The 23,768-nt window shown below is 49.6% G+C and overlaps 8 protein-coding genes across 8 annotated transcripts; 3 read left to right on the forward strand and 5 right to left on the reverse strand.

The window, feature by feature from the left end:
* Positions 1-150: 150 nt before the first annotated feature.
* N7496_012678 (fumarylacetoacetate hydrolase family protein) lies at positions 151-1,247 on the reverse strand (the record flags this gene model as incomplete). The annotated part of the gene is made up of 3 exons (XM_056705591.1): positions 151-260; positions 387-893; positions 971-1,247. 3 exons carry the CDS (start codon positions 1,245-1,247, stop codon positions 151-153), a joined length of 894 nt encoding a protein of 297 aa, XP_056549489.1.
* Positions 1,248-4,310: 3,063 nt separating this feature from the next.
* Positions 4,311-4,722, reverse strand: N7496_012679 (uncharacterized protein; the record flags this gene model as incomplete). The annotated part of the gene is made up of 2 exons (XM_056705592.1): positions 4,311-4,502; positions 4,552-4,722. The coding sequence occupies 2 exons, from the start codon at positions 4,720-4,722 to the stop codon at positions 4,311-4,313; spliced, it is 363 nt and encodes a 120-aa protein (XP_056549490.1).
* Positions 4,723-5,391: 669 nt separating this feature from the next.
* On the reverse strand, positions 5,392-7,111 carry N7496_012680 (uncharacterized protein; the record flags this gene model as incomplete). Its single annotated transcript, XM_056705593.1, has 7 exons — positions 5,392-5,738; positions 5,798-5,937; positions 5,992-6,147; positions 6,201-6,357; positions 6,407-6,761; positions 6,814-7,005; positions 7,061-7,111. Coding segments are annotated over 7 exons (1,398 nt in total), but the record flags the coding sequence as incomplete, so codon positions are not given.
* A 259-nt stretch (positions 7,112-7,370) lies between these two features.
* N7496_012681 (cupin domain-containing protein) lies at positions 7,371-8,591 on the forward strand (the record flags this gene model as incomplete). Its single annotated transcript, XM_056705594.1, has 3 exons — positions 7,371-7,620; positions 7,711-8,145; positions 8,287-8,591. 3 exons carry the CDS (start codon positions 7,371-7,373, stop codon positions 8,589-8,591), a joined length of 990 nt encoding a protein of 329 aa, XP_056549492.1.
* Positions 8,592-10,635: 2,044 nt separating this feature from the next.
* On the forward strand, positions 10,636-11,898 carry N7496_012682 (LysM peptidoglycan-binding domain-containing protein; the record flags this gene model as incomplete). Its single annotated transcript, XM_056705595.1, has 1 exon — positions 10,636-11,898. The coding sequence occupies one exon, from the start codon at positions 10,636-10,638 to the stop codon at positions 11,896-11,898; it is 1,263 nt and encodes a 420-aa protein (XP_056549493.1).
* A 2,092-nt stretch (positions 11,899-13,990) lies between these two features.
* Positions 13,991-17,892, reverse strand: N7496_012683 (Aldehyde dehydrogenase C-terminal; the record flags this gene model as incomplete). The annotated part of the gene is given in 4 exon segments (XM_056705596.1): positions 13,991-16,064; positions 16,117-16,732; positions 16,781-17,390; positions 17,404-17,892. 4 exon segments carry the CDS (start codon positions 17,890-17,892, stop codon positions 13,991-13,993), a joined length of 3,789 nt encoding a protein of 1,262 aa, XP_056549494.1.
* A 643-nt stretch (positions 17,893-18,535) lies between these two features.
* Positions 18,536-21,079, forward strand: N7496_012684 (putative C6 transcription factor; the record flags this gene model as incomplete). The annotated part of the gene is made up of 7 exons (XM_056705597.1): positions 18,536-19,028; positions 19,086-19,559; positions 19,618-19,810; positions 19,868-20,017; positions 20,070-20,560; positions 20,614-20,823; positions 20,886-21,079. 7 exons carry the CDS (start codon positions 18,536-18,538, stop codon positions 21,077-21,079), a joined length of 2,205 nt encoding a protein of 734 aa, XP_056549495.1.
* Positions 21,080-21,235: 156 nt separating this feature from the next.
* On the reverse strand, positions 21,236-23,226 carry N7496_012685 (sphingomyelin phosphodiesterase; the record flags this gene model as incomplete). The annotated part of the gene is made up of 3 exons (XM_056705598.1): positions 21,236-22,873; positions 22,945-23,031; positions 23,092-23,226. 3 exons carry the CDS (start codon positions 23,224-23,226, stop codon positions 21,236-21,238), a joined length of 1,860 nt encoding a protein of 619 aa, XP_056549496.1.
* Positions 23,227-23,768: the final 542 nt, after the last annotated feature.

The raw sequence follows: 23,768 nt of genomic DNA on the forward strand, positions 1-23,768 counted from the left end.
TTTTGAGATTTGTATGAAGTAAAGAGAGTGCTTCGCAGTCTATGATTCCAATCCATATGTGATGTTGAGGGATGATTATACTCATCCTCGAAGATCTCCTCATTTCACAAGGATGACCTATACAAGAAATGACCCCTTTGCACTGTTTTCTTACTCTGCAAAGACAACATTGTTCCGCAGGGTGCCAATACCCGAAATCGACACATCCATCTGCGTGCCTGGGACAAGATACTTGGGCGGGTTCAAGCCAGCGCCGACACCTGTAGACTGAAGTTAGCTCAATCTGTCCGAAACATTTCGCATATGATCCAGCGTCCCGGGAATAAATCCTCCAGGAACCACCGAACCTATGCTCAGAACATCTGAAGCAAAGATTTTGTACTCACCACCAGGCGTCCCCGTCATAATAACACTCCCCTTCTGCAACGTCGTCCCCTGCGACAAATAACTAACCAAATAAGCACAGTCAAACAACAAATCACTAACCCCCTCCTCCTGCCTAACCTCCCCATCAACAACAGTCTTCAACATCAACGCCTTCGGATCCGCAATCTCACTGCCAGCAACCAAACACGGTCCCAACGGCGCGTACGTATCAAAGCCCTTGGAAAATCCCCATTGAGGAACCCGTCCAGCGAGCGCGGGATCACGCTGCAGCTTTCGGCTGGAAATGTCGTTGCCGACGGTGTAGGCGGCGATGTAGGAGAGGGCGTCAGATTGGGAGACATTTTTGGCATCTCGGCCTAGCACGAGGCAGAGTTCGCCTTCGTAGTCGGCTTGGGAGTCTTGGGCTATGGCTGGGATTTCGACGGGGTGGCCGTGGTCGTGGATTGTCGTGGTGGGCTTGAAGAATATGAAGGGGAAGGGGGGTGGGGTGCGGCCTGCTTCTTTGACTAAGATTGAGGAGAGATGTTAGTCGTGGGTTGAATATTGTAGTTGAAATTGGATAGTTGGATAGAGGGGTTCGTACTGTGCTTCGCATAGTTCAACCCCACGCAGCGAAGTATAGGTACATCTGCCTGTGCCAATGGGCCTAGCATGGTCTTCACGGTGACGATTTCATCGGTCACGCGCGTGACACCGGTGGTATCATAGATATCAGCGCCTTCGATAACCCGTGCCTGCAACTTATCGGCCTCGGTAATGAAGCCTAGATCCGTCTCGGGAGTGGGGAGGATAGGCTCGCCGCGGAGGGTGCGGCCGTCCGTGGCGATGAAGCGGATTAGGCGTTTCCAAGGGAGGGACATGATGAGTAGATTGATTCAAAGGGAGACAAAATGAAGATGGTAAGAAGACTTCTGGAATTATTTTTCTTATATTCTTTTGTGAGGGGTTGGATGCTGTTCGTGTGGTGGTGCTGGCCGGGGATAGATCGGGTAGCCGGGTATACTTCCGGATGTGTCCCCGCACGTTGAGAAATGAACTTTATCGGAGTTACGGTATATCCGTTGGGGAAAGGGGGAGGATATTATCATTCTAGAGATATGGATAGGCCTGAATTGATAATTGTGAAAATATTGACCAGGGGGCAGCCTAACATGGAGAGCGTAGTTGTGACTGTCTCTGGCATATCAATGGCATATATGTAGTGGACTAGGTTTGTTCGTCGGCAACTAGAATTCTCCATCTTCATGGAAAGCGCATTCCAATTTATGTCTGAATCCTCATCTCCAATATTTTCCGACTTACTTTAACAGCCTTTTAATAAAATTCATATTAAAGCTTGTCAACTACTCGTTGTCGGCCCTCATTCAAATCGTCTCCAACTTTCGAGGTTGGTGGCGGAGATCCACCTGATGTATCTGTATTCCTGGTCTAGTTATTTATCTTTCGAAAATGAATCAATAGGCTTCAAGTTTGTCTTCAAACATTGACAGAGACGACCTTGAGAATTGTGGCGAATCGGTGAATATTTCATTGTTAGATAAACATGTAAATTATCGAAGTATCTACACGAAATGGGCCCATGAAAAGAATCTGGCTTCCAGCTCAACACCATCTCCCTAAGGTACCTGATATTTCTAACTCCGCCAATTGTCGACACTCTTACTGACGTCGCATAGATTGACAAGCCTGTGCCTCGTTGGATACTTTGTCCTGGACCTAAAGTGCTGATTGAGTGCCTCGGGGTTGGGGTAGAGGTAGGATTATGAAGACACAGCCTTTCTTGAGAATGGCTCGGTTATGTTTATCTTTGCTAAGATGATCACTAGTATTGGTTAGCATCTGACTTCATATGTAAAAGTAGTGGGAAACAAACGCTATAAGTAGGACCTTCACGTCACAGTCAAGTCGTCGACGGGTAGAATCAAGAATGAACCATTTTTGGGCTGTATTTGCCCAGTCACTTGATCGCGTCGCACCGTGAGTAGACGTAGTGCTTTCTGTTGCACCTACAGGGTCTACTGCTGCCAAATCTTGAAGCCCGAGGGCAATAAGATGGCCAAGGAAGCGTGGTGGGGTACGCAATTGTCAAGCAATTTGTTGAGGAGAGAGAAGAGAAAAGGGTTGGTATGACCAAGGTTGATCTTCATAAAGGTGTGCCAAACGGCAAACGGCAAAGTTCTGCCCTGGCAATCTCCATAGGAGGCACCGCAAATCTCCATAAAATATGCCTTAGGAACCTTGGGTACCTGAACTTCTACTTACTACCCAAACCTTCTTTAGCTTTGCATTAATTCATACACATATATGATGATGATTAACAGATACTGAAGTAATCCAAGCATATATATGAAGTGACTCGAAGTGAGGAGCATTCGGGCTGCATCATTACGAGACCGCTTTAGGCGATGGTTTTACATTTTATATAGCGCTTTAGAAAATTGACGTATGAGAAATCTCGGTGCTGTATTGGGCAATAGCGATGGATTTTCTAGTACTCGGCGAGAAATTTCTAAGGCGCAAATAGACACAAGGTCTGCTTCTGGTGAGCAGTGATCTGGATTGCAGGATTCTCAAGGGGAATTTCCACCGGCTCAGGAGATATGAGCGCCGCTTCCTCGCTAGCTACGGCTGGAACTACCTCAGCTGTACCAGCGGATGATCTCTGGATCTGTCTTGTGAGATATTGGGCCGCCTAATATCGGTTAGCAGAGGCTTCATTCAAACAGGATGGCTGAGGACCAACGTAAACAGTATAGCTATCCCGGCATTGAACGCATCGTCGGGTCAAACTCTTCCTGTAACGGCTCTGGAAGTCTGTAATCGGCTTATCTTCGTGACAATATGTGCATTTTTGAATTTGTTCTGCAGGTAGAGCAGAAGATACACCTAGGTCGGCTGGCATGACGGAGATGGTTTAGGCAGATCGACTGAACCAGGTGTTTGGAAGGTCTGGGGGATTGGTCATGCGAAGCAGTTGTGGAGAATTGAAAATAATAACTGAGCTAGGATTTCATAATGTTTGTCTGCCCTCTTTCCTCGTAGCCTGGAGGCATCACAACAATACCGCCGAAAAAGGCAAGTTCCGGGACTTTGTTTGCTAATTTAGTATACTGGTAATATTTGTTTAGAGTGAGGCACAATGAACATAAATAGTTGAAAGCTATATCAAATGATCGAGCCCAATGTTAGTTAGGTACTGTCAGACTGAGCAATATTGGCGTGGAGAATAATAAATGGATCAATCATGTCAACGAGCAACCCGTGTTTAATGTAGTATTTAATCGATATATGGAATGACACTCGGCAACGCGATATTTTAGCGCGTAGAGTAATGCCGGTATATCTATACTAGCAAGCATTATAACCACAAGAGAGGAGGCGAGGTTGGAAGTAAAAAAATGTTCATATATATAGAGGAATTTGAAAGTAACTATGTAGCAATCTCTTGGGGAAAGAGAAGAAGAAAAGTCTAGCAGGGTCAGGGCAGATCTTTTATAGTGATCTACTAAACAGCAAACAGTGATGCTCCCGGCAATGGCCACTTCAGGGACTGGGAATCTCCATCAAGTCATTGTTCCAGAGGTTCGGTACTGGAAATATTGACTTCCTATGTAATATCTATTCCGCCTAACATTATTTCATACATATGCGTGACGATAGGAAGAGATCGAAGTAAACTAAACATAAGCATGAAGTGACTCAGTATTTACAGTATCTAGGTTACTTCCTATCAAAGATTTAAGAGAATACCTGAAAGTGACTCCGAGATTACAGATGTACAATGTGGAATATTCGTAGTTGTTACAGTGGTCAAATGCCTTCGTTGTGTAGATGCTGAAGACATTGCTCATGATTGGAACTTACCAGGAGACTTGGCATGTTAACACCGGTGGGGAGAGGAGATTGGTGTTGAATACCTCGCTTCATGACGCAAAATACTGCATCAAGGCACGTTTCTGGGCCTCAGTGAATTCCATGCCTGGGTCCCTCAGGGGAGCATCAACAGGGATTGGTCGCTCAAGGGTCAGTGGCTGATTGTCGGATGTCTCTTGTGCTCCAAGGAGATTTTGACTAACAGGGGCTTTTGATGTCGACGATTTGGCGCGACGCGCAGCCTGACATCAGTTAGCAAGCCTTTATTTATCGAGTCGTCCGAGAACAAACCGTGTAGACCCGGTGCCACTGCCTGCATTGCAGACATGTTCGGGCTGTACCCTTAGCGCTGGAACCTTCCAGGTTGAAGTTGCCCAGTGGCTTGGCCCTCTTGCACCTGGTACAGTTCTTGAGTTGTTCGGGCTTTCGTGGGCCTTTGGCTGGGGCTAGCTCGCGAGGCATTTTTGAACGGGATGGAAGGTCGGTTTGAAAAGTCGATAAGGAGGAGGTATGGTAGGCGTCGTTGATTTGCGTGACGAGAAGCAGGACATTTCCGTGTTGGTCTCGTAGAAAGTGTCGTGAACTTGGTAAACAGAAGGTCTCTCCAGAGAATTGATGTTTGATTGCCTCGCCTCGTAACTTTGAATTCAATCTCAACTTTCTACCGAGAACGACAAGCGCCATATTTGCTCCTACATTGCACCAAACAAACATCCTTATCTGAGGCATCAACTCCCAGAGCTTTTACATTACATTCCTCCTTCTCAGTCGGTGACCATGGAAGCGGGGGACTGTTCGTTGGCTATATGGAACATCTCGGGGATCAATCTATAAATTATGGAAGGCCACGGCCATGGTGGGTTCTTCAGAGCATAACTCGAGCCACGTGTAATAAGACGTTTATCTATAATATTGGAAGTATAGAGGCAAAGCAAAATAATCGATAAGAACCAGTATATTGAGTCATCCAACAAGCGATGGATATATAGAAATCTTGTAAAGCACACAATGTAGACGCTCCTTATAAATGTCCAACAAAACAAGTACACAAAGAGCACTAACATCCCAATGTTGGAAATACCCAGTACCAACAATCCATCAAACCCTACACTCGAACCATCACAACTGACACTTAGTAACAACCCTCTCCCCCTCCCCCCAAACCCGATCAATCTCTCCCTCAGCATCATACCCATAAGCCCACATCTGCGTCGCCGGATCACTCCACTGATTCGGACTATGCGCCACAATCCCGCCCACAACCTCAGCCCTCATCGCGCGATCACGAGCCCTTTGCACCGGTCCATCCGGGAAATGCCATAACTTGCCGTTCAGCAGACTGGCTTCTTGCATTTCGGTTGCGCGTGAGATGCGCACTTTTTCGAAGATTTGGAGCGCGTGCGGGAGGGCTGAGACGTGGGTTATTTTGGTTAGGGTGCGGGCGAGGGCGATGCCGTCTTCTACGGCCATTGCGGCGCCTAGGAGGGGATATCCGTTAGACTGTGTATACGAAGTGGGGAGTGGGGGAGGGGCGTACCTTGGGACATGTAGGGGAGCATGGCGTGGGCTGCGTCGCCGAGGATGACTAGACGGCCGGTTGTCCAGCGTGATAGGGGTGTTCCGCTGACGAGGGGCCATTTGATCGTGTTTCCGATCATGCTGATGATTTTTTGGAGTCTGGGGGCTGTTAAAGGAAGTCTGTTTATCTGCGTGCGACATTGATGTACGAACCTTGAATCCCACCCTTGGAATTCGCGCTTCATATCGCTCAAGGCAGTGGATTGATCCCAGGTTGACGGGTCTGTGTTGTCGGGATGCGAAAGGACCATGTTGAAGGATTTGCCAGCGCCGATGGTGTAGGTCATGACATGTCTTTGGTCTCCGATCCTGGAATGAGTTAGCTTGTGGATGAAAGGGTGTTGCAATTTTGGGTTACCTACCAGATATTCAGGTTTGGCCTGTCCAGAAGCCATGAAATCTCTGGGTCGGCTTTCATCTTGGCAACGTCGACTGTGGCACGGTATGCTGCGAAGCCTGTCTGCTCGAATTGTGGTTGGCCAGATTCATCGACCTGGCCGCGCGCAACAGATTTAACTCCTGCGATATCATTAGCATCTTATGTCGAGAACGGAAGAGGGAAACATACCATCAGCAGCGATAATCAGATCCGCAGACGCAGATGAACCGTCTGCAAGAGTAATACTACCCTCTACAGCATCATACTTGACCACTCTCGCCGCAAGCTTAACCTTGACACCAAGATCCAACGCCCGCTCATGCAGCGCTGTATGGAAATTCGCGCGATGAATAACATAGTACGGAGCACCAAAGGTTTCCCGGAAATTAGGAATGAGCTTGGTCAATCCGATGACATCGCCAGACTCCCAGCGACGGAATGAGATTGTCTCGGGCTCGGTGACGTATTTTTCGAGATACGGGTCTAGACCGAGTCTGCTTAGCAGGCGGGTTGAGTTTGAGGGGATTTGGATGCCGGCGCCGACCTGTGGATGTTAGCACATGTGGTGAAGGGGGAATGGAGATGTGCAGACGTACTTCTCCAAGCTGTGCGGCTTGCTCGTAGATGGTTACGGCGTGTCCGGTGCTGGCGAGGGCGATGGCTGTTGCTAGGCCACCTAGTCCGGCGCCGACGATGATAATGTTCAATGGCACGTGTGCCGTTTGGCTAGCTTCGACTGTAGGTGGAGAATTAAGAAAGGCGAGACAGTTGCTGGGATAGCCCGGGGTCTATACATGACTGTTAGTATCATTCGCCCTTGGCTTGGTTGTAGACAAAACTAACCTTGAGAGAACCACCGGGCAGAGCCTCATCAAGCCGAGTAGTTGACGACATTTTCCGATAGCAGACGAGAACGAACACTCGGAATTTGATCTGTGATTCGATCTAGCGCTCGCGCCCGCATAGCTTATAATCCCCCCTTCCCCGCGATCCCAACCGCCGGCCGGGGAAGCGTTCCCGATGTATACCCGGCGCGAGCATCGCGCATCCGACGCCACGATGACCCCCGAGTATAATATTGGCCGTCGGTACCGGGCATGAAGGAACACCAGAAAACATCAATTCTGAATTAATCAAACTCAAAAACGCAATCATGTCGACTACAGAGGTTACTACCGCGGTTGTTGACTCGGAGGAGCAACTTCTCGCAGATCTCGAGACGAGCAAGACGCTCCCACTATGGAAGCAGATGGCACGATTGAACCCTCCCGCGCCGAACCCGACTACAGTGCCCTGTTTGTGGAAGTACAAGTCTATCCGGCCAAACTTGGAGCGTGCTGGTAAACTCGTTCCTGAGTCGCAAGCCGAGCGTCGAGTCTTGATGCTCGTCAACCCTGCCCGTGGTACGTAGACTTATCTCACAGCATTCTACACCACCACCACCCTAGCTTCGCGATAGCAAGCTTCGTTTATACTAACCAGCAATCCTTTAGATGCCCCCTACACAACAGACACCCTCTACGCGGGCCTACAACTAGTAATGCCCAACGAAATCGCCCGCGCCCACCGCCACACAGCCTTCGCCATGCGCTTCATCATCGAAGGCACCGGCGGCTTCACAGCCATCCACGGCCGCCGCATCACCATGCAGCGCGGCGACGTGATCCTCACTCCAACCTGGAACTACCACGACCACGGCAAGGACGGGTCCGGACCCATGGTCTGGCTGGATGGACTGGATCTGCCTACCTTTAGACACTTCCCCGTGCATTTCGTCGAGCACTTTGATCAACCCCGGTATCCGGCTGTGGATGTTGATAGTAAGACTTCGCCACTCGTGTTTCCCTGGGTGGATATGAAGGCGAGACTTGATGCTGTGGAAGGGGAGTGGGCGGCTTTGAGGTATCTGAAGGAAGATGGGCGTGAAGGTATGTGGTCCCCCCCTTTTTTTTTGCTTTCGCTTTTGCTTTTTTGTTGCGGGAATGAGGGTAGCAATATGTTATATTGCTCAATTTCGCCCCATGTCCAATCCATGGGTTGAACGCCTGCTAATTTGTTTAAATGAACAGTGAGCCGTGTCCTGGGCGGTAGCGCCGAGCGCATTGCGGCCGGTGCGTCTTCGCCGTCCCGTCGCGAGACTACTTCAGCCGTGTATCACGTTATTAGCGGTCGGGGACGGTCGGTTATTGGGGAGGAGGAGTTTACGTGGGAGCAGGGTGATACTTTCTGTCTTCCTTCTTGGTATAAGTATCAGCATTTTGCGGATGAGGGTGAGGAGGTGTATTTGTATCGCTTTGATGATCGGCCTATGCTTGATGCGCTGGGCTTTTATCGGGCGGAGGGGGTGGATGTTGAGAGTTTGGTTTCTGAGTAGGGGGTTGAATGGGGATTGAATTGGATTAGATTATTTGAGGTTTTGTTCTTGAAAATGGGAATTGCAAGTAGAAAGTGTTGTACTACTATAGTACGTTTTTTGATTGCCGTGTTCTTTGTAGGTGGTTTGCTTGCTATACGCCTAACTATATCACAATACAACTAGGGAGTACATACATACTCTGTTGAGATCTAGAAGCTTCTGAAGATTGTCCTACAGCCTCATTTCCCTTTTTTTCCATATGCTATTCCGTCGTTAAGATGGTCGTACGCTCGGGCGTTCAGTGGGGGTTTACCTTTTTGCCTTTCGTTTCAGAATTGCCCCACCATCACCGTTGAACCGAAAAACGAGAAACCCAAGCCGAGAACGCTATGACTCGGCCATCACAAAGGGTTCTTTTTCGTGGGAGCAGTACGAAGTAATAGAGAAGAATTAATTCTTTTTAGAGTTGTTTATTGGTCTAAAATACGAAATGAAGAAAGAAAAGAAAGACAAATCCCGCCCGCGGTTATGCGCCACTGCAATCACAATATATTAAATAGTACGACTAGCTACTAAGTACGGAGTACATACTACTGTACAGTATGTACTGAGATACAAGGTTGGAGATTGGAATGAAATATTCCGTAATTGAGATTGTGACCGGGTTGCATACGCGCTCGATCTCCGTGTTACCCTCCACTATGACATGTACAGCAAAGCATACGACATACTACATACAGTAGTCAAACTGCAGGTCAATTCGGATGCGACGTACCGAAGGTTAGGGGAAAGGGCGGATATTGGGGGCTTGATTGTGAAGTTTTTTCGATGACGAGATGTGTTCTAAAAAAGATATGGCTGGTGTGAGTCGAGGTCTCACATTTGACGAGGTCGGCCAGCGATATGGCAGGTCTCAGCTAGAAGTACTTCGTATACTCGGTCAGATATACCAAGTCCACCACGATGGAGTAAGCATGCTTTATTGGGAAGGCCACTCTACGTATCGATACTGAGATCGCATACCATTGCCGAGCAATCATTGATACCCGACTCTTGAAGCCCTGAAAAAGGGGACTGACCCACTGCAAACCACCACTTGCATCGTGTCTGTCTGTAGTTTGTACCTATCCAAACGACGTGGGCATACCAATTTATTATACGAGAAGTTCTCCGTAGGTGGAAATGAGAACAAGAAAAATACTACCTGTAAAATAAAATATCGCACAAAAGATTAATTCCCCGATCGAAAAAGAAAAGGGCCATCACTGAAAACCCGCCACTGGGAGGTCCGATTGGGCGGTGACTCTGATGAGCGCAGCTGAAGGCTGAGCGGAGATCCCCGCAGTTCACCCAATGACAACCTCCTCCTTTGCCATCACCGCCATGAGGTGGACCCTCTAGAGACTGCTGGACTCCATATGCAAGGCAGTTCAACTTGCTAAAGTCGATTCAGACACTCGTCCGATCCCTTGACAGGCTGGTCCCTTAGGGGTTTTTTCTTTCTTTCTGAATTGTCCCCTTCATCCCCTTCTTTAAGGGACAAACGCCTGAAACTAGCGACCACTCAAGCCTCCTCCCCGCTCATCGTTGCCCCTCATGGGCAAACCCGAAAAGCCCGTTCCCTTCGAGTGGAGATGGCCGTGTTTCAGCCTCTGCAACGCAAGGAACCCGCCCACTTCTCATTGGTTCCTTACGCGGTCCTTGTCCAGCAGTTCCTGAGGATCTTGACAGTCTTGGACTTGTCGGGCTGGGGTGGAGTCCCTTTTCTATCGCCGCAGGGACAGAAGGGGAATTAATCCGATGAGCCACAGCCTTGAGATGACCCAGCTCTCTGTCTGAGTATCCACTTGGACTGGAGTTTGTCTGCATGGGGATGGAGACTCCCTGATGGAGGGTCAGGCCAGGGTGCTGTACTCTGTACAGTACATATACTATTTCGCCTTGCTGCTCACCCTCTCTCTTTTTCTTTTCTTTCTTTCTTCAGCAGCAAGCAAGTCTTCTCTCTTTCACTCCCTCTGTCTTTCTCTTGTTTATCGTGCTGGGCACTCCTTTTTCAGTCACGATGTACTTCACCCTTCCACTCCTTTTGGCTGCTGGCAGCCTCCCCCTCATTTCTGGGGCTCCAGTCGCATACTCTCTCTCTCGCGCCTCCGCAGATGTAGTTGAAGTCGAGCAAGCCACGTCCAGTCACTCCCTCAGTGGACGTAGCAGCAACCTCTACGAAGCCGTCTTCGGCGGTAACGGTGAGGTCTCCGATGGTTGGCCCGCCGTCTCCAGCTGGATCTCCAGCTTCGATGACATGTTCGAGAACAACAAGGAGATCATCGGATCTTCCTGCGCCCAGTGGGGTGTCGCTGATACCACCGAGGACGAGATGGCCACCATGAAGTCCGCCATCACCAAGATCGCCGGCGAATCTGGTGTCGACGCCCGCTTCATTCTGGCTATCGTCATGCAGGAGAGCAACGGTTGTGTCCGTGTCCACACTACCAACAACGGTGTCGTCAACCCGGGTCTCATGCAGTCTCACAACGGCAAGGGTAGCTGCAACACTGGTATCGACACCCCCGAGAACGTCCAGAACCCCTGCCCCGAGTCCGAGATCGAGCAGATGATCCGTGACGGTACCATGGGTACCTCCGACGGCGACGGTCTCCAGCAGCTCCTCGAGCAGAACGGCGGCACTAGCAGCGCCACTGCTTACTACAAGGCCGCTCGCTGCTACAACTCTGGCTCGATTGCTTCCGATGGTAACCTGGGTGCCGGTATCGCTACTCACTGCTACGCTTCCGACATTGCCAACCGTCTCCTCGGATGGGCCTCCGGTACTAGCAGCTGCAACGACAACACCATCGGTACTCTGACCAGCTCGAACTGGAGCGGTAGCTCGTCCAGCAGCTCCAGCAGCTCGACCACTACCTCCGCCAACCCTACTGGCGTGACCACCATTCTGCCCGAGACCGCGGCACCCACCAGCACTGCTACCAGCACTACCACTTCCAGCACCTTCGTCCCTACCGTCACCCCCGTCGCCGCTGTCCAGACTCCCGTCGTTGAGGCCACCCCCGCCGCAAGCAGTACTACCACCTCGGCCCCGGCTGCTTCTTCCACTGCCTCGACTACCACTTCTACCTCGACCGCTGAGGTGTACCCCTACGCCATCTCCCCCTGCCAGGAGTACTACACCGTCGTCGCGGGCGACTACTGCCGCAAGGTGGAGGTGCAATTCGGTATCACTGCCGCTCAATTGCAAAGCTGGAACACCGGTCTGGATGATAGCTGCTCGAATCTCTGGAAGGGATACCAATACTGTGTGAAGGCTTGATGTCTTTGCGAACATTCATTGAACTGATCGCTCTCGCCAATCTTGTTTTGTTTCTGGACGTGATTTGATCGCGGACCGCTCTTGTGGTTTCGTGGGTTATCTCATGTCGTTCTTGTTTATCTTTTTTTTATCTTCGTCTCCAACGCAGTCTCCCTCTCTGACTGACGTTCGGATCCCATTTTGCATTTTTTTTTATCTTGTATCTTCTCTATTAAAGGCTGAGCCTTTGATATCCCGGATATTCTTAGCGGTTGATACCCCTCAACCCCATTCTCAAAAGATCTCTGAACAAGTTGGCGCGTGATTGACAATTTCCCATTTTCCCACCGTGTGGAGTTTTAAAGAGTCTAAGGGAGGGTCTTATCTTGGAGTTATGCTATGGAATTTGACTGGTTCTTGTCCATATTACACTTGAAATTGCCCCCTTTCCTTATTCTTTTGAAAATTTCCTTTTACCCTCTCTTTTGGGGGCTCTCGCTCGGGGGTTGGGGGTTGAAGGTTGCCGTGTGACACGAATTATGATTGCATTTTTTTTTCGGATTGTGTGCTTGAGCTTGACTTGACTTGATACCAACTGCTATCTGCAGCGGCAAATACATTTTTACTTTCGTTTGGACTTTGATGAGAGTATCGTAGTTTAGTTGGTGTAGTTTGAGTTTTGAGGTTGACTGGGCCTGGTAGATGTCGATGGTAATGTTGATGAAGGGCGCTTAGCGATGAAGATCTATCTGTCATCATACCAGAATTATAGTATATGAAATGCATCTATTGGTGTACGTTGATGCAGGTTGAGTTTGGAGGTTGAGGTTAGAGTTTCGCCCGTACAGGATCTTAGTCGTGATATGGGCGCTTAGCAATGAAGATGTATCTCTCTCGTACATCCCATCCTACAAGGAACTACAAGGGATACCTCCACTGCTATACGTTAATATTGATACGAGTGCTTAGCGATGAAAATCTATCTCTGATGCAGCCCGGCCTTCAAAAATTACAGTACAAGGCATACTATCGCTATGGACAACTGCACGTTGATCTTGATATGGGCGCTTAACAATGTAGATCTATCTCTCTCATGCGCCTTATCCTACAGGACAGATAGTTGCATATTACAATCACATTGTACTGTGGTACTCTCCATGCTGTACAATCATGTGGCATGATTTCTGAATCTTAGTAGATGGAAAGCGCTTCCATCCTCAATCCAACCCCGATCTCCGCATTCCTCGCCCCCATTATGCAATGCAATATTGCCCACTACGAACTCTGCATGATGCCCTCGAGGGTAGAATGCGGCTTATTTACTCCGGGCGCGTAAGGTGCAGAATATCTAATCCTGGATAGTCACTCAGATTGAAGGATGCAATAGTCACATCATATGTATGTAGCTTATGCTTGGTAAGGCTGTAAGGCTGTGGATGCGCTGCCGCTGTGTGCCCGCGTTGGGCGGTTAGGCGGGTTGTCTGATTCGGTTTCACTTTTGGCGGCTAGGTATGTATATGTGCGGGGTTATTAGGGACATTGGTTTGGGAGTTTGGGGGTAAGAGGGATATAGTATGACTCCCAAGGTTTCTTTCTACTTTCGATATAATCAGGCTAATTAGTTTATTATTAGTTGAGGATTCTGGGGCGCTTTCACATAGCTATTATTGTTACGGCACGTGCCCAGGCGCACTAGCCAAACAGGTTAAAAAGACCAAATATGCTATAACGGTATGCTCTAGTATGCCTGGGACCGATATAAGTAGCACACAACGTTAGGCCTAGGTCCTAACAGTTATCCATTAGAAGTACACGGTTAAGCCATTCATCTAATCTGCTTCGTTTTGAGCAATAAGGTATGGAATTGAAAGGCTCTCTGAAGATGGACACCTTCTCTTGTTATCACTGTCTCATAATCAACTATTCTATTATTTGTAAGCGCTAGACCCGACGAACGTAATAACGTCAGTAATGCCGACCTTCCGTATCTCAGACATCATGGGTTTCCTGCTTTCAAATACCGAAAGAGAGTTTACAGACCGTCTATAAGATATGCAAGATGATAAACAATGGTATTTGCGTTTTGAGATATCTGTAAACACTTCATTATCCGTCATTGACTTGCGACTGCCCCCTTGCTAATCAAATATTCAGCAATGGCCTGGAAATCTTCAGGCTCTGCGAGAGACCACGGATCGCGTGGCTGTGTAGCTTTAGACAGTGCGACATCGAGTGCAGTACTACACCCGGCGAACCGAAACTCGAGGTTGACGTCTGCCTGAGCTTCCTCCACGAGGTATCTTACTACCTCTAAGTCTCCATGGTAGGCGGCGGCAGTAAGTGCACTGCCATAATGGCCAACCTGAGGTAGAAGATTTGCGTCTGCCTGAGCTTCCTCCACGAGGTATCTTACTACCTCTAAGTCTCCATAGTAGGCGGCGGCAGTAAGCGCACTGCCATAATCACCAACCTGAGGTAGAAGATTTGCGTCTGCCTGAGCTTCCTCCACGAGGTATCTTACTACCTCTAAGTCTCCATGGTAGGCGGCGACAGTAAGTGCACTACCATAATCACCAACCTGAGGTAGAAGATTTGCGTCTGCCTGAGCCTCCTCCACGAGGTATCTTACTACCTCTAGGCTTCCAGAGCACGCGGCGGCAGTAAGTGCACTACCATAATAGCCAACCTGAGGTAGAAGATTCACGTCCGGGTGAGCCTCCTCCACGAGATATCTTACTACCTCTAGGCTTCCAGAGCACGCGGCGGCAGTAAGTGCACTACCATAATAGCCAACCTGAGGTAGAAGATTCACGTCCGGGTGAGCTTCCTCCACGAGGTATCTTACTACCTCTAAGTCTCCATGGTAGGCGGCGGCAGTAAGTGCACTACCATAACGGCCAACCTGAGGTAGAAGATTCGCGTCCGCGTGAGCCTCCTCCACGAGATATCTTACTACCTCTAGGTTTCCAGAGCACGCGGCGGCAGTAAGTGCACTACCATAATAGCCAACCTGAGGTAGAAGATTCACGTCCGGGTGAGCCTCCTCCACGAGATATCTTACTACCTCTAGGCTTCCAGAGCACGCGGCGGCAGTAAGTGCACTACCATAATCACCAACCTGAGGTAGAAGATTCGCGTCCGCGTGAGCCTCCTCCACGAGATATCTTACTACCTCTAGGCTTTTAGAGCACGCGGCGGCAGTAAGTGCACTGCCATATTTATCACTCGCAGAGGGCTGGTTGACGTAGACTCCTCGCTCGATGAGGTCTGCGCACAAAGGAACACAGTTATTCAGAGCGGAGATTGTAAGTAGACTGTCACCAGATCTATTCTTCTGGTTGGGATCAAATGTTTGATTGTCAAACCACTCATGGAGAACATTGTGAAGCGAAAAGTGGGCCAACGCAAAAATTGGCGTTGTGGTGGGAGAAAGCTCAATTTTCAACAGCGACAAATATCTTGAAGAATAGAAGACCCTCCAAGACTCGTCTGGAGGGAACATGTGAGCAGCCCATCGAACGAAGAAAGGACTACTTTCCTCCAGAGAACCGAGGAACTGTTTCAGATATTTGATTGATTCGTCGCTTTCTGTCTGCTCGAGGGCATAGAATGGCCAAAAGGCCTGAACATGTTTAGAAAACGGATGCGTGACGTCAAATGGGTTCTTAGCATCCTCGACCGGAATATCCGACGATCTCTGCAGCCATTTTGGGAGGACTTCTGAGACTTTGGTTGAGCTGAATGTGCTGATAAGAGAGCGAAAGCACACTTGTGCACAGAACGCAAATGCAGGTTGGGTAAGATGGTGAGTTGTTTCAAAATATTCTCGGGCAGAGAGATGGAAGAACCTCCAATCACCCTCGGAGTCCACTATCAACAAGTTCTCACAGATTGACAATAACGACTCTCGCTGGACAAGGTTCACCAGCTTGATCTGATCTTTTTCGAGGCTGATCTGGACGGCACCAAGTAGCTCTTCGGTAGAGAGCGGAGATGGAGCACACATCACCCATTTGATGGTCCTTTCGGCCAATGTTCTCTCGGGGAGTGGACGATCCTGGATTTTGGAGTAAATTTGGTCATATGCAGCATTCAATCCTCTTGGCAGAGTTTCCAGTGCGTACATAATCGAGTCAATTGAATCGCACCGGGTAACTTGCTTTACTTGGAGGGCTGCCCAAAGGAACCTTTCTTTTTGGGTTAGTGGGAGGTTTCTACATCGTGAATGGGGGGACTTACATGTTGTCACACTTGTCGAGAATGGTAGTGGTGATCTTCTCCTTCATGAGAGCAACGTCCGAGTTAGGATATCGCTTCTCAATCGTATCCATTTCCATCTTTACAAATCTCTTGATGTCGGTCTTGTTGTCTCCAGCGTTGATAATGACTGTTGGCCCCGAACCGTACATTCGAGCAATCTCTTTCTCGGGCCGACTGGAAACGAATAGTTTCACTTTGTTTCCGGCTTGCGTCTTGCGAACAAGATCATCCAGCTTCTCCATGAGAATGTCAAGTTCATCTTCCAGGACTTCATCCAACGCGTCCAGAACGATGAAGGTTGTTGGGTACAAATTGAAGGACTCGAGAAGTTGACCTTGACAATCTGATAACCCAAGCTCTGAAGCTCTATCTGTAGCCTTTTCTCGTGCCTCTTGAAGACTTTTTCTAACAGACTGGGTGTTGTGTTTTGGAGCGGCGAGCTGGCGAACTAGGCTTCGGAGTACCGAAAGTGCTTGGCGCCGATTCTGCTCGTCTCGGTTGCAGAAGAAAAATGCGAAACCTTCCATCTGAGAGCTCATGGTAGCTCCAATGTGCTTGGCTACTGCCGAGGTCAAATATGTTTTTCCGGCGCCAGCTATAATCAGTCAGCTCGCATCTTCAGTACGGAATAAGTAAAACTCACGAGATCCTTGGAGCCACAAGGCGCCAGATGTGGGCGAATCCATCCACTCGCAGAACTTCGGGTGCTGAATGAGCCAATCTCCAGTATTTGGATTTCTTTTTTCCTCAATCTCATCGTGATGCCGGCCGTATTGGATAGTAGAGATCCACTCGAGAAGGCTTCTCCGCTCATGCTCGCTCACCAACTGAAGGACTTGCTCCATATTACGGTCAATTGTGCGGAGGGAATCTTCAGCCTCTTGAAGATACTTCTTCACAATATCATCTTGACACGCATGAGCTGTGATTTCACATTTAACTGCAGCCGCCGTAAGATCCTGCTCCAGGCCTTGCAGTTCAGATAGCTTTGCGGAAGGCTTCCTAGTGTCGAAGACTGCGCGGCAGAATTGCACCGCAGTATTGGACGATAGATCAGTTGAAGTGGCTAAAAGGTCTAGTATACACGCATACAGGTCGACTAAAGTATCGTGAAGCTTGTTCACTACATCCTGTCTTCCGGTCCGCTCGGCAGTGTATATCTCGTAGTAGACCTGGCCGCAGAACATGACACCGGCCACTTTATCAACAACAGAGAGAAGTGCACTTCTTTCTTTATCAAATGTGTCAATTTCCTGGATATCTCACCGGATTAGCACTCGCTAGTATATTCCACTTCATCGAGATGTCCTGGTAACCAACCTGCAAAATCGACTTGGCAACTGCCCAAGCTCCGGCCCCAGGAGATGGAGAAAATTGAATGGCCACATCTCCGATTTTTGTGGCCCAGTGAACAATCCCAACAACTGTTTGTCTTATTGGGACTTGACGCTCTCCAATTTGAATTTTCCAGTCCTTGGCCATGCTTTGGTCGCGCAGTCTTTCAGCCTCCTTTTGGAACCGTTCAATCTGATCGACCAGGGGCTCAGAGCTTTTCATTCCGCGCCTCTCGAGCCCTAGCTGCAAATTTTGAGGCAGTTTCTCAAATGCTTCGAGCCAGAGATCGCGGTCGCCCGTCACGATTTTAGGGGGGCCGGTCGGCGCAGGGATCCCCTCGTCATTTTTTGCTTGTGTTGGACCTGCGGTTGTCGGTGGCGGCGGGCGCTTCAGTTTTGCTTTTAAACGCTTTAACACCATTGTGAAGGCTGGCTTGCGAGTAGAATGGTCAATCTTTGTGGCATCAGGGCCTTTTCGAAGAAAGATGAATGCTACGAGACTCAAGTCGATGGGAGCCTAACACAGCCCCTCATTTCAGCTAAGGGGCGCTAAGGCACGCAGGTCACCCTAACCATTGACGAATAGGGGAATCAACGAAACAAATATGGAAGTGGCGAAGGCGGCTGTGAATTAAGTTTGGGGGTCGCGTACCGCAGACCTACCTATGCGCTGACCTAGTTTGTTTCTATCACTGGAAGATAAGCTTATTTTAGACGCTTTTGTGTGCTCAAACTTCTTCATCACCATATTGCGACTATGCCCAAAAGCCCGAGCGTCCAAATAGCCACACCGATAGCCTGTAACTTTGTTGTCGTCCATTGCGACTGGAGTTATATAAAAGATACCCTTATATAGAATGGCTCATTCCTTCAATATTAATACTCTAATGCTGTTGGGTATGAAACTCTAATTCATCCGAAGTTAACCCCACATCCATCAGTCACGTGATATTCCGACTGTTCCCCGACGAAAAATGACCAATCCCGACTGTTCCCCGCACATCATCAACGCACCCATTCTCCGTGCCAACCCCGGATTTTCAATTACATTACCCGCAATCAAAATGGCCCCATCAGAAGAAGCAGATAACGACGTAACTCAAGCACCCGCGTCTAAACGGCGTCGCGTCGCGGTCGCCTGCGATGCATGTCGAACGCGCAAGTCCCGCTGTGACGGCGTGAGACCTCGATGCTCGCTATGTCGAGACCTGGGGTTCGAATGTGTGTATACACCGCCGCCCACGGCGACGAATGTTATTGTGCAGAAGGATTATTTACGGGGGCTTGAGGAGAGAGTTAAGAGGTTGGAGGAGGGGATGGTTGGTGTTAGAGGGGATATTGATGGGTTGGTTGGGAGAGTTGATGGTGTGCAAGTGCAGGGTGTTGCTACTGGAGATGCAGGCTCGAGTAGTAGTTTGGCAACTGCGAGGAGGATCGAGGATGATTCCGGGCAAAGGGTAGTTTCTGTGGCTGGGTCGGATCTTATTGGGACGGAGGATGCGGTTGATGCGATGGGTGCGGTGACATTTGCTGATGAGGAAGACTCGGGATTCTTCGGTTTGATTAACCTCATCCCCTGTTGACATGGGCCAGTTGCTAACGATTGCTGAACAGGACCCTCTTCTAACATTGCATTCTTGAGACACCTCTCAAGAGCAATTGTTCAGCACGGATACCTTTTATCACCTGGTGCAGCGGAAGGCGGATTCGTCAATGCATCGCGACCACCCTCGCCACCGCGCCAAGCATCGCATGATCAACGGTCAAAAATCAACATGTTTGCTCTACCTCCTCAGTCGGAGACATTGGCCCTTATACAGCGGTACTTTTCTGAAACGGGACTACTCTTCCCGTACATATATCCGCCTGCCTTTTTGGAGACGTATCATCAAACGACGAGAGAGAATTTCACCAAAGTACGACGAACGTGGCTTGGACTTTTGAACATGGTTTTGGCAATGGCCACGATCACTGCTATGCCTGGTGGTGCGAGAGCTGATGCCCGGATCTCGGAGTCGGATGTTTTCTATCAACGTGGTCTAGGGTTGTGTGGCAGCGAGATCTTACGAGGGACGACTCTGGAAGTTGGTAAGATACGCTTCAAATGAGGGTACCTCGAAAGGATTGACTCGCTAACCGATTATAGTGCAATATCTCCTACTCATGGGCCAATACCTACAAGGCACGCAAAAGTCTGTTCAGGCTTGGACTGTTCATGGATTAGCAGTCAAGGCTGCGCTCCAACTTGGTTTGCATTCCAGAAATGCATCCAGGTCATTCCCCCCACTCGAGCAGGAGACTCGCAAGCGAACTTGGTACGGTTGCGTAGTGCTTGACAGGTAAGGATGAGCAGCTCGAGAATGCTGTACCAGCAATGCTAATTAATCATATCCTAGAACCCTGAGTATGACCTTTGGAAGGCCAAGCTCCATCCCCGATTACTACGTGAAACTTGAACTGCCATCAAAACGCGATTTCGAAAAGTCATCAGCATTTGTGGATGACGAGACCTCTTATCTTAGCGTCTCCTTCTTCAACTCAACCATGTAGGTATCCACAATCCTCCACCCATGACGTACCATCTAACCCCATCTCAAGCACCCTATACAAACAACTCTGGAACATCCTCGACCTCCTCTACGGCCAAAACATCGGCTGCGACACCCCCCTCTCCGTCAGCGAAACAGTCGCCCACATCTTCAGCATGGAACAACACCTCTTCTCCTGGGAACGCTCCCTCCCCCCATCCCTACAACTTGTCTCAACAGCCATCCTCACCGAAATGCCTCTAGATCAAACATCATCCAGCTTCCAATACTTCTCCTGGAAATTCCGCGTCATTCTCACCCTCCGATATCTCAATCTCCGTGTTCTACTTCATAGACCCGTGTTAGTGAAGTTCATCGCTGCGAGTCGCTCTCCCGATCGCGATCCGCAGGATTTGAAACTCCTGCAGCAGATTGGCATGAATAGTATGCAGATTGTTGTTGAGTCGGCAATGGAGATTATTGATATTGTGTGGAGGGTTGTGTCGGAGCCTGGGTGGAAGCAGAGTTTGCTTGGGGCGTGGTGGTTTTCGTTATATTACAGTAAGCTTTATCTGGAGGAGGTTATAGTGATGGTCCTGCTGACGAAATTCTAGCATTCAATGCGGCGGTTGTTCTCATCGGCGCTGTTTGCGTGTATCGAGATACAACCCTTTGCAGCGCTTCGATGACTGCCCAAGCAAAGACAGTGCAGCAGTACCCTGCTCGCGCGGTGATGGCTCTTGCCAAGCTGGACGATGGGAATCGACTGATTGATCGGTGTCGGTATTATCTGGAGCAGTTTAACAAGATTTTGGTTGATTCGGGTGAGTCTCTCTCATTTGCACTAACTCATAGTTTTTTTGGCAGCTTGCTGATATGATCACAGAAACTGATCTTGATGGCTTGATGCCCGCACTGCCGACGCTGACGGGTATGCGTGGCTCCAACTCCGCGGCAGATTATAGTCTTTCGCCATTTGGAATGGAGCTTGGGGAGTTTATGATGGATGACGATCTCGTCGCGATGATAGATAAGCAGGGTCTTTTAACGCAGGATCCTGGATCGGCGTATCCTGTATGATAGTAGCGAAGAGAGCAAAACTACCTAGGGTATCCAAGCATGAATGACGAACAGGAAATATCGCATGATTACGTGCGTGTATTATGGCGAAATATTACTACCGATAGCATCCTAATCATTATTTCTCCATCCCCAGCGCTATCCCATCCATTCCATTCACTCCCCATTCATCTTCGCCAAATTAGCCCTATGCGCAATCTTCGCCAACAACGGCGCCATCCCAGCATGATTACACTCCGGCTGGAACCTCTTACTCAATAACGGCGCAACCTCCTCCACCTCACCATCAACACCATCCCTCTTCGAAAAACTAAATCCCGGCGTCCGCTGCACACAGCTATACTGCGCATCCGCACCGCGCAGCGCACAAATCTCATTCTTCGCACAATCCCCCGTGCAAGCGGGTACGTTGTATCCGCGCGTACGTCGAGCCCAGAATTCACCGAACACTGCAGAATCCTTTTCCATGGCGACGGTTACGTTGTGCCAGAATGCTGGTGTGAGTTCTGCCGTGTCGTCGGGGATAGTGGACAGTTTCGAGCCGTAGTCTTTCTTTGCGGTGTAATAGGGGATCCAGGTTGGTTTTGTTTGGAAGGAGGCATCGCTGATGTTGGCGATGTATTGGGTGAAATCTAGCACGCCGAATGTGACGGGGTCGATGTCGTAGACTCGGAAAGAGGGGGAGCCGGATGTTGGTGTCATTGATGGGGCGACGTAGCCCATTGCCGTGGCGGTGTCCCAGTTTCGATTTTTGTAATCCGAGTATGAGATTTGGAATTCGTCTGTGTGCGTGTGTCCGAAGAACAGGCCTGCGATTGTAGCTTCGTAGCGCTGGATGATTTGATCGAAGTAGTGCGAGTGGTCCCGGAAATGGTCGACATCTCCGGATGGGATGTGCGAGATTAGCCAGACGCGTTGGCCGGCGTTTTCGGCAGCTTGGAGTTCTTCGATTAGCCATGTTAGTTGGCCGTTGGGGTCGTATTCCATTGGTTCGGTGTAGGAGAAGAAGTTGTATTTGTAGTAGAAGATGCTGTTGTACGAGATGATGCGGAGTTTGCTGTCCGGGTGGATGGCGGAGTAGGAGCCGTATTCGTTTGCGTTTTGGACGCTTTCGATTCCTGTGAGGGCCATCCAGTCTGCTGTCAGGGCGTCGTAGGCCCATTGTGGGTTGTATTTGCTGGGGACATTGTGGGAGGGGAAGAGGTTGAGCGGTGCGGCGTCGTGGTTACCCAGGGCGGCGTAGACGAGGCCGAGGTGGCTCTCCATCGCGCCGTAGGTTGCGTTCAAGTCTTGTAGGACTTCTTCTTTGGTTACGAGCCAGACGTCGTGGGCGACCACGTCGCCGGTGTAGATTGAGAAGGCTGGGTTGAGCTCTGCGATGGCGGTCATCATGCTTTCTTGGAGTTGGTGCGGGGGGTCGCATTTGGTGTTTCCAAATGGTCCGCATGGCTTGTCTGTGGTTCCTGGGGCATCTTCGTCGGTGTATACACGGCAACAGATGGGCTTGGAGCAGTCATAGTTGGAGCCGGTCTCGTAGGATAGATCGACGTGAGTGTCACTGAAGTGGACCACCTTGATAGGAGGTTTACCACTTGGTGGTGGGCGACTGTTCGCTGGCTTGGGCGAGGGAAATGCTAAGTCAAATGGACGGACATCTGGAAAGTCACAAAGACCGACTAGAGCCGAGCAGAGAGTCTTGGCTGTGTGGGAGCCCACATGCATGTTCTTGATGGCGTAGTGCAAGGCAGGTACCTCGCTGGCGATGACACCAGCGCAGACATCCCGATCCTCTGCCTGTACAGGAGGAGCAGTTAGCATACTAAAATGGTTTAGGAAATGCTCATGGAGAAGTAATAATGACTTACGCCGCTGATATCACAAACGCCAGTTAACACATCCTCCATGAAGCCTTCACCAAAGTCAGCCACGAGCTTGAGACCACCCAAGAGGACCTGAAAACCATCAGATTATTGATACGAGAACTTAGTTAACAACCTGAGCGATCGACGTACCTGGCAACTTCCACAGTCCACAGCTTCCTTAAAGTCATTCCAGATAGTACTGATCCAGCTTTCCGTAGCTCCAGCCTGAACCACCGGCAGCGACGCCAAAGGCGCAAGGGCCGCAAGAAGAACTGCCTGCTTCATCACGAGCTAGAAGAGTCACAGTCCCAAAAGTTCCTCCGACGAGCACAGAAACCAAGAGGAGTTGACGTGGCTATCCAGCTGACTTTATACCCCCTCCTCACGATACCAAGACCATGGCAGCCATAGCTTGTACCTAATATAAACCTCGATCCAACCGAGGACATCTGCACGTCCATCCGCCCAGCCAAAGGATCCTACTCCTCACCCCGAACCGGATAGCGTTCCTGCATGACAAGAATAAGCGAAGCGATCATCAAAGCATCCCTCCAACCAGATATCTCCACACTGGAGAGGGATTGCAGCCGTGGTACGATGATTGGCTCTTGATTGTCGATCGCACCCTGACAGCATCGCAAGCACACCTGTTCATGGAAAAGCTCCAGAAGAACCTAGTTGGTGAATGGCCAGTCGGAAAGGTTATCGACTGTCATGCCCTGGTCGGAGTTTAATGGAGGCCGATCGGGCGACCGAGAGGGGCTTGAGGTGCAGAGTTACTACATTGTCGACCGAGTGTCCGTGGATTGATGCAGCCAAGCGGCTAA

The sequence above is a fragment of the Penicillium cataractarum genome (assembly GCF_028827025.1).
Source record: "Penicillium cataractarum strain IBT 29864 chromosome Unknown utg000010l, whole genome shotgun sequence".
NCBI classification, from domain to species: Eukaryota; Fungi; Ascomycota; class Eurotiomycetes; order Eurotiales; family Aspergillaceae; genus Penicillium; species Penicillium cataractarum.